This window comes from Anser brachyrhynchus (genome assembly GCF_964034855.1).
Source record: "Anser brachyrhynchus genome assembly, chromosome: Z".
Taxonomy (NCBI): domain Eukaryota; kingdom Metazoa; phylum Chordata; class Aves; order Anseriformes; family Anatidae; genus Anser; species Anser brachyrhynchus.
In genome coordinates this window covers 10,675,107-10,695,892 of record NC_137697.1, presented here as the reverse complement: position 1 = coordinate 10,695,892, position 20,786 = coordinate 10,675,107, and the positions used below count along the sequence as shown (strand labels likewise).

General features: G+C 39.1%; 1 protein-coding gene across 3 annotated transcripts in view; it reads left to right on the top strand.

Moving 5' to 3' along the window:
- The window catches only part of OXCT1 (3-oxoacid CoA-transferase 1), an 89,573-nt gene extending 71,942 nt beyond the window's left edge, over nucleotides 1-17,631 (top strand). For 2 of the 3 annotated variants that reach the window (XM_080575019.1, XM_080575021.1), the window contains 3 exons: nucleotides 3,790-3,870; nucleotides 6,997-7,098; nucleotides 13,852-17,631. In XM_080575019.1, the coding sequence (XP_080431145.1) occupies nucleotides 3,790-3,870; nucleotides 6,997-7,098; nucleotides 13,852-13,887 (219 nt within the window). In that variant the 3' untranslated portion in view covers nucleotides 13,888-17,631. Of the gene's footprint in view, nucleotides 1-689; nucleotides 3,768-3,789; nucleotides 3,871-6,996; nucleotides 7,099-13,851 lie in introns of those variants that run through there. The other variant, XM_080575020.1, reaches the window with a different exon arrangement.
- Nucleotides 17,632-20,786: the final 3,155 nt, after the last annotated feature.

The following is a 20,786-nucleotide window of genomic DNA, read 5'->3' as shown; positions in this document are numbered from 1 at the left end:
TATTTATTTTGGTATACATATACATAAGACGGGCCTTTATATTGATGGGGTGCCTGGTGTGGACTTCTAGAAAGCCTATTACAGGCTTTCATAAATTATTTATTCTGCTTTTGTAAGAAGGCACTGCAAAACTAATCTACATAGGTGATTTTTCAATTTTATCCGTATTTTAAAATGGAAGGGTCCCAGTATTCTTAGTGCTCTTTCTTCTTACCTGTCCTCTTTTGGGGCTGCTTCTTGTTTGTCCGAAAATGGACAAGATGAAGTATAGAAATCTAGTGTTCAAAAATCAGAATCTGCTTTTACAGCTTTTTAGATGCTCCTTTGAAAGGCAGGGAGGTGATGAACAAGCAAATATAGCACCTCTGACACCAGTTCTGAAAGTCAGAAGCCTTCTGTTGAGGTGACTGCTTCTTACAGAGCTGATCTTATATTTACACCTTTTTATTTCTTTACCACAAAGATTTTCTCAAACTGTTATTTCATCCATATGTAAGCATCAGAGAAGCCCTCTTTCCTCTTCCTCAGAGCCCAGTGTGCTACTAAGTGAAAAAAAAATGTGTGCGTGTACTGTCAGAATCTGTTATGTCTGCTGGCTTTTTAGATTAGGGACATTTTTGTCATCTTATTTTCCAAGTAAATAATAAGAAATCTATCATTAGACACCAAAGCCTTCTGTAAATCAACAGGAGTCAAGACTCGATGGACTGAAATACAGTGGAAGGCTACGGGATATATGCAGTACCTTCAATGAACATATTCAAGAATTGCAGCAATAGGTAGATCTTGCAGTTAGTTTTGTGTGATCTGTCATGTTGTAAAGGATCTCTTAATCCCCTTCAAGTGTTTTTATAATAGTGACAGCTTCTTAAACATTAAAATACATTTTTCTAAGAGTGTACTCCTTTGAGTATACATTTTGCAGTTTTCAAAGACAGCAATAGGCTGAGTCCTTGCAATGCATGCAAAATACAATTTACACTTACTTATGGGGGTGAAACTATTACCTGTCTTCACATTCAAAGCAGTACTCAATTTTCCTTTATTTAAAAATAAAACTAATCACCCTTTGCCCTAAAGTGTTTAAATTTTTAATTACTAAAATGTTTATATTAAATTAAAACTCAAAGATACGGAAGAAAAATGACTTTAAATGACTTTTGTAGAAGACTTCATTTTAAGAAATGTCATTGATGCAGGGTAGCGTAGAACTGTGTAAAATAATAAAGATGGGGATGCAGGATGGCTAGTCACTGCCTTACAGAAGAAATAAAGGTAGCCAACTGAAAAGAGAAATAAGCACGTCTCAAACAGCAAGAAGTATTTTTCATAGCCAACTAATGAAGTTGTGGATCTTTGGCAGGATGATATAGGAGCTCAAAGTATTGAATATATATGAAAGGCATTAAACTGTTTTAAGAATTCAAGTTCATCAGTGACAATTAAGTAGCATTGACAAGAAGCAGTCTCTAGCTCAAGAAATGCATATGTCACAGCATCTCAGGAACCAGAAGGGCATACCTGTTCAAGGGTGGCTCAATTTTTGTTCTATGTGCTTAGGCCACTGTGAGACACTCAGCAAATGGTCTTGAGTCTAATTTGTTATGAAAGTTCTTAATGTATTTTTTGCTAAATTACTTTTTTTTTTTGCTCGTAACTGTGAAGAACAGTAATAGTGTGTTGAGTTGTTATTTAATCTCTGAACAGTCACTGTGCACCTGTGCCCGTTCAGCTATATGCTGCCTAAGAGAAATAAAAGTCCTTCACCCCCACATTATTGACATGTTTTGCAAAACATAATAAAATAATGGCTGGTAATTGTTTCATATTGTGAAATGAGTTGTCTACGCCGTTCAAAAAATAAAATGGAAACTAGTTTTAAACATGTGATTTAGACATGGCTGAAACGTAAGAGCACTGAATTGAAAACTTTTCTGTCATTGTGAATAGTTTTGATTTTTGATGTGTTTGGAAAATTATGAGCATTTTTGGTTCTTCAGTAACAGAATTTAGAGAAAGCAGACTGAAACACCTTAAGACTTTGGATATCTACATGACAGTCTTTTCTTCCTTTATCTGAGCAAATCCTGTAGAAATTCAGACAGAAAAAAATCATGCAATTCTATTTGGATTCCCATTCTGATAGTGTCCTGATGGAAGAGTTCCAAAAGTCACTTTTCATGGCAACTGGTAATACAGTAATGTTCAGCTCTTCTGTTAAAAAGCTGGAACATATCAGTTCTTAGGGTCACAGGAGCCATTCAGGCTGTCAGCTCTTCAAGTCTATGTTATTTCAGTCTCAACTAGACACCAAGAAGAGATACTGCAATTCAATGCCTTAGAATTACACCTGATATGTTACTGAGGATACCACAGATAGTGCAGGTTAACCTTGGCTCTTAAGAAAAACGTGCAGGAAGGTCCTTAAGATAGACAAGATAAAAGTTGATCAATTGAAAGTAACATACTATCACAAGTTGTCATTTTTGTAAAGAGTGATCGAGTTTCATCAGAGTAGTTGCCTTGATACCAGATGTGGATCTTGCCAATATAATTATAATGAAAAAATAGTTACTCACTGAAAAAGATAAATTGAAAAGCACATGCGCTGCTCGTTTTGTTATCACTTGGGAATCAAACTGGCTGAGATATGGTTCCCCAATTTATATTAAGCCTTAAGACAAATTGATGATTGTAAATTTAAAAAGTATTGCATTCAGATAGTTAAATGGGACGTGCAGTACTCCAAGAGTTTTGAAACGCACAATTGAAAATCGATAATTAGAGAAAAAACTCATATAATAATAGGAAAAATGTGCACTTAATGCTACCTGTGTATAAGGCTCACAAAATCCTGACTAAAAACATGGTAATCTATCTTTATCATATCCATTTGGAGCTATTGCAGCTATTGCAGATTTAGAAGGATCTAAAGCCATTTGTGAACTATTTAAAAAAAAAAAAAAAAGAGGGAAAAGAACATAAAACCCTACCATCCAAACCTTACACAGCCAACTTTGTGACAGAAGCTATGTTTTTTCATTAGGTAATATTTTTCCCAATATTTAGAGTAGCTGCTGTTTGATGCCCTAAAAAAGGAAATGCTGTAGAGTAAATCCTGTTTTCTTTACATACGTTCTTTTCTACCATACATGCGGGCTAATTTATTCTGTCTAAAATAAATACAATCTAACTTCTCTGTAGTACTTGAAGATGAGTATATCTCACTCACCTCTTAGTGTGCTTCTGTGCTTTCCTGGAGAGATGGAGGAAATGGGAATTGAATGTGGGAAAAGAAACTCGATTTACTAGTTTCAAAGCATGACTGGGCACTTGAGCCCTAGGGATTTGAAATGCCTGTGTGTATGGCTGATCCTGCAAATACTGTTCATAATAAAGTATAAGACAGAAATGTCATGCCCACAATGTCATTTTTGTCTAATTTTTGTCCTTTATATGTCATCAGTGAGGTCCCATGTGTATCTTATCCACACATTGCAAATCATTAAGCAGAAGTATGCAGAGGTTCTAAACACAGGAGCCCACTCAGTGGTGCAGTAAGACTCCTATTCATCATCATCCCATATCTAGGGTTTTAGTTACAACTGTCCCAAATTGCCAGAGGTATAATGTGCCATAGACTTCAGAGAGTATTCTGAATACAGTGAATGTTTCAGTAACACTGAATGCCTACAGCTGTGATTTTCCCTTTTCAAGTACATATTTGCATTGTGAGTAAGTTGCATTGTTTTTTTAAATTAACATTTGTCTGTATATTGTTTAACACAGGGCAATGTCCATAAAATCTTGGAAAAATGCAATTTACCACTTACTGGGAAACAATGTGTAAACCGCATCATTACAGAGAAGGTAAAATGCTTTTCTTGTCAATAGTTTGTTCCTCTATTCCTAAGAAGTGCAACTCAGTAAAAGCAGTAAACCTTCATAAAAGTGAATAATATGTTCAGTAGATGTGACCAGTGAAGGCTAAAAAATTCCTTTGGAGTTCAGTTCCAGAGACCTGGTGGCTCATTTTTCCTTTTAAATCTCTCACCATTGACATCAAACATACCAGATGATGTTCTTAGACGCCTTCAGAAGAGAGATGCCATCCATGAGAAGTATGCAAAGTATGTATCTGCTTATTTTTCCCAAAGTATACTTGAAAATTCGCCTCATGAGGTGCAAATCCTGGAATACACATTTTCCTCAAGTATACATGCAAGGCAACGGTTCTGTAGCACATACGTGTCAGACGATTAGCATCTTCCTTGGTGTATACTACAGACTTTCAGGGAAATATGACCTGTAGCTGTAGCAGGGCTTTAATTCTTTTGTCCTTACTTGATTCCACTTGTGAAGCAATTTACTGTCCAATGCAAGTCCTTGTGAGCATCTGATATTGCTGATGCTCAAAGTACATTAGTGGATCTTTTCAGCAGTGGATAAGTGACTTGGGATTTTTGCTGTAATCGTACTCCTTTTATTATCAATGTTTACATTTTTAAAGGCTTAGAGTAGTCCCTCTGTGAGCCATCCGTCATACTAAGTAGAATACTTCAAAGGTGTGGATATAGAATTTATTTTTACCCAGTGGTATATTGCTACTGTCATTTAAAGTTTTCCTCCACAAAGGAAGGGAAACTAAATGAAAATGGGCAAGTTATAATGCAGTTTTCTACTAACTGGCCACATACAAATGTAAGGTACAAAAAAAAAGAACTGAATAAAGGCTGACAGAAAATAAACAACATGCAGAAATTTTCTGAGTCACCACTCATCAAATCTGTCTGTTTTATTAAAAGATGACACAAATGCACAACAGTTCTTAGATTGTATTCTAAACTGTTTCTGCTCTAGCTTCCTAGTGTGGATGTTCCTTACACCCAGCCTGTCTTTTAAAACTCAGAAGAGCTATTTCAGTCCCAGAGAATGGTTTGGGTTGGAAAGGACCTTAAATATCACCTAGTTCTAACCCCCACCATGGGCAGGGACGCCTTCCACCAGACCAGGTTGCCCAAAGCCCCATCCAGCCTGGCCTTGAGCACTGCCAGGGATGGGGCATCCACAGCTTCTCTGGGCAGCCTGTGCCAGGGCCTCACCAACCTCACAGTAAAGCATTTCTTCCTCATGTATAGTCTCAATCTACCCTCTTTTAGTTTAGAGACATTGCTCCTTGTCCTGTTCCTACATGCCCTTATAGAAAGTTCCTCTCCAGATTTCCTGCAGGCCCCCTCTGTGTACTTGGAAAACTGGTATAATGTCTTCCCAGAGCCTTCTCAGCTGTTCTTCATAGGATGGATGCTCCAGCCCTCTGGTCATCCTCATGGCCCTCCTCTGGATTCACTCCCAACAGTTCCACGTGTTTCTTGTGCTGGGGGCCTCAGAGCTAAGTGCAGGACTCCAGGTGGGGCCTCGTGAGGGCAGAGCAGAGGGGGAGAATCCCCTCCCTCACCCTGCTGGCCACGATGCTTTTGATGCAGCCTGGAATATGGTTGGCCTTCTGCACTGCAAGTGCACACCGCTGGCTCATGCTGAGTTGAGCTTTTCATCACCAGAACCCCCAAGTCCTTCTCCACAGGGTTACTCTCAATGGGTTCTCCCAGCCTGTCTTTGTGCTTGGGTTTGCCCTGGCCCAGGTGCAGGACCTTGCCCTTGGTCTTGTTGAACTTTGTGAGGTTCGCATGGGCCCACCTCTGAAGCTTATCAGTGTTCCACAGGATGGCATCCCTTCCCTCCAGTATCAACCACACCACACAGCTTGGTGTCATTGGCAAACTTGCTAAGGGTGTACTCAGTCCCACCCTTTATGTCACCAGCAACGATGATAAGTAGTGCTGGTCCCAGTACTGACTCCTCAGTGACATCACTCATCACTGGTCTCCACCTGGATATTGAGCATTTACTGTAACTCATTGAATGGGACCATCAGGCCAATCCTTTATCCAGTGAGTGGTCCATCTCTCAAATCCATGTCTCTCCAATTTAGAGACAGGAATGTCATACAGGACAGTGTCAAATGCTTTGCCCAAGTCGAAGTACGCGACGTTAGTTGCTTTTCCCTTATCCACCAATGCTGTAACCCTGTTTTAGAGGGCCACCAAATTTGTCAGGTGTGATTTGCACTTAGTGAAGCCATAAATCAGTCCTATATGTCCAGAGGGCTATTGAGCTTCAGCACACTTCTGTGGGTGCATAAGACTTCACTTTCACTCCCAGTTCAATCTTCACTGGACTTTTCCTACTGATTGCATTTTAGAAAAATTAATATAGACCTTATAGTTTCCCTGGCAACTAGATTGCAACCTATATACTTACCTCTGGCAGGCACCATTAAAGCGCATGCTGTTTTACAGGTGTTCTTATTTGATGTGTTTGTGAGCCTCGGAAGTGTAAAGCATGTCTTGTGAAGATGTCAGAAAGAATAGCCTTTGCTCCTTCAGCCACTTCTCCCTAGGCTTGTTATTGAAAATAAAACAAGAAACCTTCTCGTTCATTGCTAGCTTCTGAAAATACTAAAATTAGAACTGAGTGTTTAATAGCTGTTGGAGAAGCTCATCATCTGATAAGGTGATCACCCACCCTGTACCTCTCTGCTGGCCTAAAAACAAAACAGAAGGGTGAGGGAGAAAACGGCTTTCCCTATTCTCTTTTATGATCTCTTGGTAGACATTGTGTTGCAGCAGAGAATATCTCACCCCTTTCCTTTGTGCCAGATCAGAGCAGGAGGCACAGTCTTTATTTCATACAGCAAAGAACAGTTGCACATTTTTTCCACAAAATCAACATATCTTATACTTTAGATTCTTTTAGGTACAGATAAATGCTGCAGAAATCATTATTGTTCATTCAGAAAAGTGAAACCAGTTTTTAACGGCATCATTTGTTACTGAAGTAACTCTTTTCAGAACATTACTTTGTACAGTATCACTACTCACTTCCTCTTTCTTTTATATACATTAAAAAAATTAATTGTGTTCTATTTGAACCTGGCAGGCTGTGTTTGATGTGGACAAAAAGAAAGGGCTCACCCTTGTGGAAATCTGGGAAGGACTATCAGTGGATGACATCAAGAAAAGCACTGGCTGTGACTTTGCAGTAAGTCATTTCACAAACAAATATATACAAATATATTCCCAAACAAATATACTCTGGTGTCTGGATGAGTATTCACAAATAATCATCCCCTCAAGACTTGTAGGTACAGTAAGTTTCTTCCTTAAAGGTGAGGGTAGATTTACCCAGGAAGAGAGTTTATGGGATATTTTAAGGCTAACCTAATATGATTATATTAGGTAATGGTATTAGAATCCAGGTGGAAAAAAAACAGAAAAGATGGAGGAATATCTAGGAGTAAAAAGGGCAGTGTGGAAAAGGAACCTCAATTCCCTTTACGCTTTGAAGAGGGGAGCTGGTGAGCTGAAAAGGGAGTCTGAAAGGTGGTTGAATGTTTGTACTTCCACTGTCAAAGTTTACCTAATTCTCTAATTTTAAGTTTTCATGTTATATTTAGGTGGGGCTGTGAGTCTTCTCAACAGGGATCACTACATGCATGCATCCACCCTGGTTACTACTGCCAATCAATTACATCACAAAATCATAGAATCACAGAATGGTTTGGGTTGGAAGGGATCTTAAAGATAACTAGTTCCAACCCCCCTGCCATGGACAGGGACATCTCAAAGCTCCTGTTTTAGTGGGATACTATACTGTTGATATCTTTCCTTTTCCAGTGCCTTGTTCTTAATCCATAAACCCACTGCCATTTTACCTTCACACTCTGTCTTAAGCCTCATTTAATGCTAACACAAAACTGGCTTGTTAATGGAAAAATGTAGTGCACTGGAGTGTAACTGATTCTGTAGGTGTAGCCAATAACAAATACAGTTTTGTCATGGCCTTGTCCTGCATGGATATCAAAAATTTTTTTTCTTCTGTGTTGTAAAGTTGGGGCAGGTCAGCCCTCTTTTGGTGAGGACAGTGAGTCTGACGGGTATACCTTGTGTGCTGTTAAAATGGTTGAGAAATATTTGGTAGTGAAGTGTAGTATTCTTTTTGGTAGTGAAGTGTAGTACTCTTCCTCTTCACAGAGTTAAGAGAGGCAGGGCTAGGGCACATAAATGTAAGAATGAAGAACAGTTATTATGTGAAAGAGTTTGTTATTAAGGCTTTGAACATACAATTGGCAATAATTAAAATATTCTGAGTAATGAACACGTGGAATTTAATTAATTCCATGTCCATTAGAGAGCATTTTTGACAACCAAATGTGATGGTGTATGCTTTTCTTGTGGAGTTTTAAATATTTTAAATAAAAAGCTGTTCACTTGTAAGAAAATATTCATTTATCCGTAAATAAAAAATGTTCTGTTAAATATGAGTAACCTGCGACTGCAGAGTGCAGGAAATTGCTACAAAATCACTTTGCTCTATTATTCATTTTCTATGTAACATTTTGTGGAAGTCATTTTTATTTTTTAATTTACAGTAGTAGCAAGCTTCTATATTTAGCAATTCTGTGTGCAAAAGAAATTATTCATTCACTTCTGTCTATGATTTAGGAAAAAAATGATACATTTTTTAAAATGTCAGTATCAGGGCTTCTTTTTCTTCAGCTGATCAACCTCTCAAACAGCTAGCACCCAATACCAAAGCATAAAAATGACCTTGTAGAGTTGTATCTATGGCAATCAGTCACTTGCATTGTTCTGATGTATTTAGTTTGAGGTTTAACTATGGGCTGGATTTGAAGAGCGTCATGTTTAGTAACCATTTAAATAGACTGAAACTACAGGAAAGTACTTTTCTATCAGAAGACACCATCCCTTACATGTTCCAAACTTGTTTGTTTGGAAGGAGTTGGTTTCTTTTTGGTTCAAGTGGCCTAAATATATAGTTATAAATGTATATGTTTAATTGGGTATGTATTACCTGCAGTAAACTCCAGGAGGCCATGTTGAAGGCAATGGAAGAAGTGGGGACCAAAGAGTTCAAATAAATTTTTATTAGGACGATTAGTAGACCAAAGACTATTAGGACTATTAGGACCAAAGAAAAGATTAACACCACCCACTGTCCCATTGGTGCTTTCCTATAAATGTTGCAAAAGAGTGGTATAAATTTTGGATCCTTGGGTTAGCACTTGATGAGAGGTATAGTGCTGTCTGTGTCTCTGGGATCTGTCAGACCAGGTTCTGGAAGGGACTCTTCAGTGCCACCCTATTTCCTGGTTCATGAAGACAAACTCCAGTGCAGTCTGCTTTGTACAGCTGCCTTGGTCATGCATGACATCATGAGCTGCACTAAAGGATATGTGGGCATGAAAAATGTAGATGCTGCTTGGTTTATGCAATTTTATGTATTTATCTTAAAGCATGCAGCTTCCATAAATGCTTGCAAACCATGTACTGTGCTGACCTCTGCCCGGGTACGTGCATAGGTTGACTTTACATTCTGGTTGGTAGCTCCTTAAAAACTCCTGAAATCTCTACAGCTCTGCAAATGGAAGGAGTGAACTACCGTGATTTGTTTATTAAAGTCATGGCACAGAAGAACACTTCCTTTCTCCCATTTTCTTTCTTTCTGCTTTTCCTCCTTTCCTTTCATCTTTCTTTGTTTCCACTAAACATGTTTCCAGGTCATGGTGACCCAGTCCTCCTCCTCTGATTGAAATCTTCAGCAAAACTGATACTGACGTCAGTGACAGCAAGACTGGGTCACTGTTGCATGATGTTAGACCCTTGAGGGCCTGATTCTCATAAACAGTGAACACCTACAGCGCTTAATTTTGAAGTTGAGAAAATAAAGAGACTTGAGCACAGTGGTAAGCAGTTGTTTAGAAAGCAGTATCCTTGGTCTGTTTTTCCAAATTTCAAGGCTCTGCCTGAGGCTTCTTTGCAAGAGTAACAGTTGTGCTTGCGATTACGTACACTGAATGAGGTATCTTGTCTATATTGATGACAAGGAACTTAAGGGATACTGTATAGCTAAAGCAGGGTTTTTTTGTATCGTATGTTTTAGTAGTTTGGAACATAACTAATAGGTGGAAAAAGAGGAGCTATCCCTTTTCTTACAGCTTTTCAGTGAATGCATAGAACAATCTGAACTAAAATTAGCATATCTCTATGTTTGTTACTATTGAGAATTTCAGGAGTGACTCTGCCTTCATATATAACTATCTCTCCCTGTGCAAGCTACTTCTCTTCGGGAGGGGAGAGCTTTATAGTGTTTGTGGCTTTTGAGACACATTTGGCTATACATTCCCATTTTCACAGCCTGCTTATTTGGGAAAACATCACCTAAAAGACATTTGCAACATGAAAATGACAAAGGAAAAAGGATATAGAGTCAACAATCTTGATTTTAGACTGGCATCATATCCAAAATAAACAATTCAACCTCAATTTTACTGCAACACAAAGTGTTGGCTTATCTCATGTGCTTAAATCATATTTACTGCTGCCTAGCATGTAGGTTACTTTGGCAGGTAATCTGTTTTGGCTTGTGCTGGTTTATACCTTTGATGAGACTGTAAGAAAACAGACGGAGAAACCATACATTTGCAGATGTAAAGATCATCACAGTAAGTCTGCTTAACCTGAAATAAAATAGAGATAAAAAATCATTTCCTTTTTTAAAATATAATCTGAGAGCTCAGTTTTACGAAAAAGGTTCTTAAAAGATAATACAGAGTTTAGGAAAAGCATCTGCTAGGACAAAGGAAAAATTAGGTAGTTGAACAGCATTTGACTAGTGTATGTTTAAAAATAATCAACAGTCTAAGCTCCAGTCAGTGAGTGCAAAATACCAGAGGACATGGTTTTAGCTTCTGGAAATATATTCTACTTTGAGGGAATGGGCTGTTGCAGGATTGAATCCATTTTTAAATGGATGTTGTGTTTTTTCCTTATCAATCATCCCCACTACAGAGCTCACAGTAGGAGCAGATTTTTCTACAAAAGCAGATGTTAGAAATGTGGTTTGCATTTATCTGCAGTTTCAAATAATTAAGAGTTAATAAGGGATAAGCTACTTTTATTATTTTAACAGTTACGCTTCTCTTCTCTGCTCTGCTCTGCACAATAACTTGCTTTTGTACTCCTGATGAGATCATTAGAAGTTACCGGGACTCAGCATCATTCAGAATCAGCCCTTGAAAGAGCTGCTCGCTGTAAATAAACGTAACGAAATCAGCGTAGGGATGTCTGTGTAGCTGAAAAGTATTGTTTGGGGCTGGAAATCAGGAAGTCAACAAGCTTGAATTCTAGGGAGTCCCTGAGGCCATGTGCCCTCAGCTAGGGTCTTCCTCTTAGCAGGTCTGGGGCTTCATACCAGACTGCAAAGGCAAGCAGCTCCCAGTACTGCCTGTTCAACATTAGCACAGCCTGTTGCAGCTTCCAAGATCAGCTGTTCTTTCTGTAAGTGAAATAACATTGAAAATGTGTTGCTTAGGATGTACTGCAGGAAAGTAGCAACTATGCATCTGTGTACTGTAAAATAGTCTTTGCCAAGCGCATTCAGCCCTTATCAAATGCTATGCTGTTAGCAGAGTGATACCGAATTGCCTGAGTCTGCTGGTATTTAAATTAGCAGATTCAGGAGGCTTTCTGTGTTTCAGACTTGATTATTTCTTGTTATTCAAGCCCAGACCATCCCTTTCTTTATGTTAGCATTTTTCTGCTTATTTAATCACATTTATTTAGAGCAAACATTTCTAATTGCATCCAGTTCTTAGCGGTGCTGGGCTCTCGCCACCTCTGTTCAGCAGGCACAATGACACTTCTGCACTCCTGGGGATCAGAGCCTTTCAGACACCAATAGTGGTACACACAAATGACAGCTGCTTACATCAAATGTGCAGGCATTACATTTAATGTAATATGTTCATTGACATGTAAAACGCTTGAGGTTTTGATAGTACCAAAATCTAGCAGAAAAACAATCTCCTCCATTAATTGCCTTTTGTCATTATTTGCAGAATACAGATTTTAATGGTGCTGTCTTCATCCTCCAGCTTTTGTCTTTACCTCAGTAGCACCATCCCTAGGTGAGGCAGAAACAGGCCCAAATAAAGCGAGGTACATACCTACTTTGAGTTGGAAATGTTGAAACATGTCTGGAACTAGCTCGGGAATGTTTATTTTTTCCAGCTCCTTTGCACCTATAGCTGTTACATCTATTTATTATCCTCATTCACACAGAACTTTGAAAAATCAGTGAACAGTTTACATCCACTGAAAACACTTCCTTAGCATTTGATATATTAAACACGCTCTTCACAAGTTAAGCTTTTTTCAGTCACTATTCTCATAAAGTTATAGGCAATGACATTTTGTGGCTGGAGGAAGGATAACTTAGAAATCAAACTGGTATAGGAAATACAGCCCTATGTGTTTGGAAATACAACCTTCCCTGTGCTTGGAAAAGGCCCATATATATCATTCTTTTGTAAGTTGGCTTGTTCAGTACTATTAAGTGAAAAAGGTGGGATAAGGAGGCAGAAGGAATGCAGAATGTGATGTTTCAGTGGGACACACTAACCAACGAGGAGCCACATATCTGTGGTACTGTCTTTCCTCTAGAAAGACTAAGATCACACAAATTGTTTTTGATCTTCATCCTGGGGCATTTAAATAAGGCTGAGAACAGGATATATTTAATGAGGCTTGGATCTTCTGCGGAGAGGTTTTCCTCAGGGTGTTATGTAGATCTGCAGTTACGGTTCAAACAGTTGTTAACCAATGCTGCTCTTTGCTCTGAACTCTTCTCTGCATTACTCCCATTTATACCTTCTGTCTTCATCCACTATTCTATTTAGGCTTAATATGTTTTAGTTTTGGTCTGCTGGATATCTTATAATACAACTAATGGATTTTATGACTATAGAATTAAAACAGTATGTGTGTCCTGACATAAAAATGAATGTGAATGGAAGAAGGCAACTTTAAAATCAATATTAGTTAAAATTAGAGGTATTGCACTATATGTACACTATACCTATATTATACTGTAGGTATATAGTATATGTATACATTCGATTGTACACTGCCTGCTAATATGCATGTTCCACAACTCTAGTTGACTACTTCTGTGCAGACCTACCATCGACACACAGCATCCCATCTCCAGGTGTGTTGGGAGGAAAAAACAGGATGAACGTAGCAGTTGAGCAAAGAAGGGAAAGTATTAGTTCAGGATTCTTTGGCATGCTTGTTTTAATAATTATGTTGTGATTCAGCCAGGTATTGAATATCATCTGTGTTGTTGCCTCTGCATCATTAGGTGTATTGGTGCATGAATGCAAGTGGACTAGGTGAAGGTTGAAGCACCAGCCCGTCTCCAGCTACCTCTGTTATTGCTGTTTATGGCAAGCACTGCCCTGCTGTGCACAAACTATGGCCTTTTATGGTTCAGTATTAACAAAGCCATGGCTTGTTCTTGAGATGTTCACACGCCATCCTGTATGTTGTATAATTGAGTTGCTGCTTCACCTGAGTTCAGCTATCATTCCTGCTGGCACTGGAAGCCCTCCACAAAGACCACACAGTTAACAGGGGCAAGTAGAGGTTCAGCTGTCCAGGATTAACCTGCTTGCATTCTTAAATCAATAACCCAACTCAAAGTAAATGAAATTTAGAGGCTGGGTACTAGCACTACGTGTGTCTTGTATTTCTGCATCAGAAATTTAGTGGTGGCAGCATTTATCTGAAATAAAGCAAGTATATGGGTTTAAATAAATACAGTGTCTCTATTCTTCAGTGGCACATTGTTAATAAAGGTGGAAGGAAACTACAGGTTGTACCGCTATATCTGTATGTTAACTATTCTGTTTTTTTCCCTCCTTCTTGATAGGTTTCGCCAAAACTGATACCTATGAGGCAGATTTAAACCTGCAGCACAGTTTGGGCTTCACTTGCCAGAAGGCTTGTTTCCAAATGGGAGCTCAGTGAAGAAGAATCCATGACTGTTTTGCAATTTTCCTTTTTTTTTTTTTTTTTTTTTTTAAGGGCTTTGTAAGTAGTTTCCAGCTAGTTAAACTCAGGCCATGACTATCAGCCTAAACGGAATTTTACTTTCATAGCATTACCAATTTTAATAGAAGGGTGAATTTATTCTCTAAATTTCAAATAATGTTATATTAAAATGTTAGTGAACATTGTCAAAAAAAATGCCTTGTAGTCTCTCTGCCAAATAATACTTTTTTTACACAGATGCAGGAAATGACCATGCAAACTTACAATTGCCTCTGCTTTTGCTGATGTTGCTCAGTTACAAATCACTCTGTTGCTCTTTAACTACAGCATTTACTATGTTTCTTTTCCTGTAATGTGTCTTTCCTCTGGAGTGGTGTATAGCAAATGCATGCATCTCTAGAAAGCCATCAGGAATATGGACTTCCCTTTTCCAGAACCTTTTAATGAGGCTGTGACAAAACTGTTTGTATCAGTGGGGCCCTTAGCCCTGAATGTATCTGCTGCTTCAACAGTGTCTGATGGCGTTAAGATGCCATGCACCGCCCACAGTCCAGCTCTCACCCCTTCTATTTAAATTGTACAAGCTAGAATGGGGCTAATTTGCAGGAGGAAGATAAAAACATGTTTCCATTCCCCTGTAAACAACTGATAGCTGTACAGTTGTCCCACATGAACTGCTCTTACTCTTCGGATATAATCTTTTCTTCTCCCTACCTCCATTCAAAGGCAAATGAAGGCTGTTTCTGGAGTGAGGTCTGCCCTTCCAGTGTTACATATGGGAGGAAAATGCTGCGGGCATTTGGGAGATTGCTTCCGAAGGGAATACGAAGCAGTAAGTTTGTACCACTTAAGAGTCAAGGCATCAGCAAAAATTAGAGAGTTTGGAACCCAAACTCATGATAACTAGAATGCACACCATGAGACAATCAATATGAAAAGTCATTCTCTCATACTGGTTCTGCTATTTGGTAAAGATCTTACTTTCACTGTTCTAATTACAAGCCAACTGTTTTTGCAAACAAGCAGCACAGTTATGACAGCATTGGATCTCACATCCCAGATTAGCACAATGGATCATCGTTATACAGAGCATGAATTGATTAGAAATACTGGAAGTCTGCATCTGTTAAAATACAGTGTTCTTTTACAGTGTTCTTTCCAGGTAGGATAGTTTCCATCATTCATCTAAATAGGAATGCTTAAAAAACTTTAGTGAAAATAATTCCTGACATATATTTGATGTTTGATGTTTGATAGAAGGAAATTAAGTGACTGAAAAATATGTAAAATATATATGCACAAAGAATTATATTGATATGCCTATCATAAATATGATAAGCAGTGTTGGGGTATGGTGTAGAAGGGAATTTTGATACTAGATGGATGATGTATTCAGTGCGTGTGTGGAAGGAATGTAACACATTTCTAGGGAACTAGATATGAAACTCCTGCAATATTAGCTCCAGTACTAGCCTTTGTACTGCACTAGTAACCTTGTATAAGACATACTAATTTTTCATGGGGCAGTTATAAAATTCGTCTTATCCCACACATGGGTTTTACAGCAGTAAAACTGTTGATTAGAGAAATTATTTTTGTTGAGTTATAATTACTCTAAGCAGTTCCTTGTTAGTCTCCTGTCAATACCAGAATATGTTGTTGTTCTTCTCACAAAGGAATAAACAAAATACCTTTGTAAGCACCTTTACATTAGTACAAAAGTACTCCCATAATAACTAAGCTGTATGACTTGAGCTAATGGGTGATAATGGCTGTTGTATAGCCTAAATGTGTAGGCAATACCTTAATGCCAAGCACATGACAAAGAAATGTCTTTTACAGACTAGTGTTAATTTCATTACTGAACATATACAAGTGATTTCTTTGGTAGTTAATTTGTGTGCAAAGCCTGAAACTACATTGGTCAAAGTGTTCCAGAATATCCAGGATTAGCAACATTTTTACCTACCTTATTTTTCATATTTTCTCAATTAATACTCCCTGTGCATATTCCCTCATTCCAAACAAGTTATTTTCTCAATGTTTGGCCATTTCTACTGCTGTGGAGTGATCTAAGTGGTTCTACTCAGAGGGGTTTTGCAGATTGAAAGTCGCTATATAAAAAGGTGACTTTCAGCTTTGTGAAACAATTTTGGTTTCAGACAGAGCAGCCAAGAGATGTCTGCCATGCTCCACAAAAACACTTCAGTGACAGTTCTGACCCTTGCGGTGCAGCACACAGCAAAAAAAAAAAAAAAGAGCTACTGTGAGGGGATGGATCTGGTCCCTGAAAGTTTCTTGTCCATCATCACGTAAAGCTCTCATAGAGATCAACCAGAATGGATGATGTTTTTAGAGGGGAATATAAAAACTATTGTACAGGGGAGGAGATTTAATAACTTATCCAGAAATAAAATTATTTAAATAGCCGGGGAAGTCTTAAAGAAAATTGGAAATGAAGTGTTGATCTATTGCAATTACCTATGTTATATTAGTCGTAGTACTGATTAGTTAATTACAGCATACTTTATTGGCATATATAGGGCATGGGAGAAGTGTCTGAGGGCAGCTTCAAGTATATGCTGCTTCTTCCATTGAACTATGCTTTGCTGGCATACGCACAGAAGCCATAATTATCCTTGATATATGGCTTATAAAAAGACTGATGACCTGATAATGTCTGGGAGTTCAGGACCTTGATTTCTGACACAAAGAATGAGGAGCCATGAACTCCCGCATTTTAGCTTTTCCAATTCTCTACGTATTGCCTTGAAAATTGTCATCTGTGCTCTCTGTCTTGTTTCCTAGAAAAGGGGATGTTTTTCTTCCTACCTCACAGGGGTGTTGTGGGGAATAACCAGCTATGATCTGTGCAACAGGTTATGCTTTCTCTTCAGCTTGGATCAAGAGCATGGAGGAGTGCTTTGAAGAATGTCATACATGGTGGATATTTGAATTTTGTGTCTACTCTTACTTGCACCAGTGTAATGCAAGAGGACAAAAGTCAATATGGTGCCGAAGACCAGGGAAGTAAGGAAAATAGGCGCTCTCAGTATATTCCGGTGGTGCAAATATCTGTATGTCACACTTACATTTTTTATCTTAAAGACATTATGTTGTGGTAGAATACTGGTATTATGAAAATGTCGTGTGTCTGCACAAGCTAATTACAACAAGCTCTGATTCTGTTGTTTAAATTTAAATTTGTAAAGTAGGATTAGAAATTAAAACACTCCAAAGTGTTGCCTTCTCTGTGGACACAAGTATGGTTTGTAGGTAAGGTATACTCTGAGCAGTAGTTGTGATGATCGGTATTATGGGGATAAGAGATTCTCATCCCTCTTTCTCTTCCATGGCTGTAAGAAAGCTGGTATGTGTGAAGGTTTATGGTTTATTGGGACATCACTGATATTATGCCTGCTTCACAGCACTTCACAAGACAAAGACAGCTGATGCTCTTTGTCCTGAAGATGATGATGATTCTACTGTTATCATGTTGGACTTAATTCATTTTGTATTTTATTGACTTTTGTCCCTGAAAAAGCAAAAAATGAATGATGATATAAATTGTAGTTGTACTGTAAGCTCTGCAAACTATACATCAAAGTCCTACTCTGTATTTGCAAAACAATCAGTAAAGAAAAGATTAAAAATCTCAGGTTGTGTCTATTGTTACTGTTTTCCATGCTGTTCTGTTCTGCCATTAGAAGTATTAAAGGATTAACTTCTATTCACACCACCATGTCATACCTCAGCACACATAAAATCCTCAAGGTCTTGGCTGAGGGTGGAGGGATTTGATGAACAGAAATAACAAAGCACAAAAAAGCTCAAAACTCAGCCAACAGCCGCATTGTACATGTTCCCTCTTCTTACTAGTTTCCATGTCAGGTCAATCTCAAACATAATTATCACATTCATTTTTGTAATGACTTGTTTTTCAATCAAGTCAAATAATGGACTACATAGATAGTCCTTAGAGAAGTGTTTTCCACCTTTTGATTAAAACTGCTGTAGAAGTGATGGCATTTGAGATGTTTATTATTGATGTTAGCGTGTGGCTCCACTCTGAAAATAGCACTGGGTGACAAATGAAGACAAATTCCATTAACCACGTAGTGAATGATAAATTGGATGGTTGCGAAGTGATGAAAATGCTTGTCTGTGGATAGTGAGGTCATCTTTTCAAACAGAAGTCATGCTCTGTTTGAAATATGAGTAAATATGTCATAGTATCATTTTATCTCCTGTATCATAGGAAAGGTTGATGAATGTGAGAAAAAATGTTTAGTAACAACAACAAAAAAAAAAAAACAAAAAACAAGCAAACAAAAAAAAAACACACCATGGTTCACTCAGAAATTAGACTCTTCAGTAATTTATGTGTCTGGTCAAAATCCAACATTCTCTCATCCCGATGAATAGGGTCCAAGGTAAGTGCCAGCACCACCAAGAGAGTACTTGAGGCTCTGCAATCCAGTTGTACGAATGCAGAATGTGAAGTTTTCCTGCCATTCAGAGTATGGCTCTAACAAGAGGAGAAAGCAACCACTTGATTACAGGCATGTCTGAGTAGTTTTGTGGCATCTTACATGTCTTATGTTGTTGCCTGCTTTACCGTATCCCATTGTCTCTGATGCACTGCAGTCTTCTGCCCTTGTTTGTTTGCTGCTGTAGACCGGGGGGCTTAGCTCTGAAGACAACCTGCACAACTGCTGCCTGCACCACAGCATGTGTGGTGGTTTTTAACAGAACAACCTCAGGGGACAGCTTGGGGAGAAAGAAGTTCCTTTCCTGAATGTACATAACATCAGGCTTTGAGGCTCCAGCATCAACAAACGGTAGCTATTTTGTTTGTATTCCATAAACTTGCTATGTCTGGTTCACATATTTAGGTATGTGTTGAGAAGTGAGGGCACGGGAGAAGTCCTTGCCTTCAAACCCAATGGCTTCTGTCTATTCCTCCCATGGTAATTACATTTTATTTTTATTTTGGTTTGGTTTATTTATTTATTTATTTATTTATTTTCATAATGTCTGGCAGAAACAAGTAGACAATTACTCACATGTGAGAGCAGTAGAAATCTAGGACTAGACTTTCCATTTCCGTGCTCTTAATGCTGTCCCCTGGGCATGCAATCCACAGAGGAAGTGTTAAATTTCTGTAAACCTGTGATAGGTGCTTAGACTGCAGATGCTGCAATGCAAAGCATCATGTTTGTCCCAGGCTTACGACTGTATGAGATTCACGAGCTGAGTGTTCATCAGCCTGACTGCTGAAGGGTCTCGCTCAGCTGGTAGGTAGGCTTGTGTGGTTTTCAACGTAAGAAGTGGCACAGCCACAATCTCTTTAAAAAATGGTGTTGACGCTTCTTTCTCCACGTGAACCCAGTAGGGAGATTGTCAAGGTTTGGTTCCTAACTCTGCACAGGATGGTTCAAAATGCAGCAGGTTTATCAATTATTCTTTTTCCTATTCTTTTTGTCTTCGTTTTTTTTCTTTCTTTTTTGCTCTTGCTTTTATATACATATATATGTGTGTGTATATATATATGTGTGTGTATGTATAAAAGTTCCTAAATATTCCCTTTGGATCTCTCAGCTGGAAAGTACATAGTATGTGGGCTGAAAGTGGAAGTGAAAACTTATACATGCAGGAAAACACATTACAAGAAGCAGTGCAAAAACTGCAGCCGGGAGGAGAATTAGAGTATTTGCATAAACTGAGCAAAAGCGATATGAGAAGCAGACTTAAATGTTACCCCCAAAAAATAAAGGCAAGCCACAGAAGGAGCATGCTGGTACCACCTACAGAAAGTATACATTAATTCTAGGACAAATTCTGCATCGTCTGTTTAGGTGGTGAGTGAATGAAGGCTGGAAACTGGATCTGATGCAATCCTGCAAAACTGTCCTTCCTCCGCCCCTGTGGGTAATGGTGAAATCTGGCTGCACGAGCAATGAGCACTTTCTCATGTCTGCCCGTGAATACAGCAAGCTGTGCAAGGCTGGGGCAGGCGAAGTCCAGCCCAACAAGCATCCCTAGAAATACCAAATTTAAAGCCATAATCAGAAATTCTAGATTGCCAGTCATTTCTGTCTACTTTCGTCTTACATTTGCTTGAACAAAACCCCATCCCACTTTCGGCTCTCGTGGCACCCTCCTAAGCAGCAGCTGCCTGTGCCCACAGTGCTGCTGGGGCTGTCGCATGCCTGCGGGACGCCTGCTGGCCTGGCTGCCTCCTGCGTTGGAGGCAGAAAGGCAGAAATGTGTGTCTGTGTGTCTCTGTGTCCATGTGTCCAAGCCGTGCCACAAGCAGAAGAGCAGAGCTGGTTTGTGAGCCTCTGGCAGAATCACAGCATCACGCCGAGGTTGGAAGGAGCCTCTGGAGGCCACCCGGTCTGACCCCTGCTCAGGCAGGGACACCACCAGCAGGGTGCCCAGGTCCACGTCCAGGTGAATTTTTAAGATCTCCAGGAAGGAGACTCCACAACCTCTCTGGGCAACCTGTGCCCAGGCTTCATCACCCACACATGTAGCAGTTCCTAACGTCACACAGGACAGGGCTGTGCTGCATCTGTCTGCCTTGGCTGTCAACAGCCCAGGACTCTTCAGAGTAGAAGGCAGGGCTGAGGTCTGGGGCTGAAATGGCACAAAAACACTTCTCTGCCTACTTTTGCTTCCACGAGGAGATGCTTCTCGCGGTACTGCTGCTGTGTCCTTGTTCTTTCAGCTCACAAGCTGCTGTTTGCTGATGCTCTGCTGCTGTATTGATTCATATGGACATTTTCAGTTCTCTTCCTCAGGCAAATG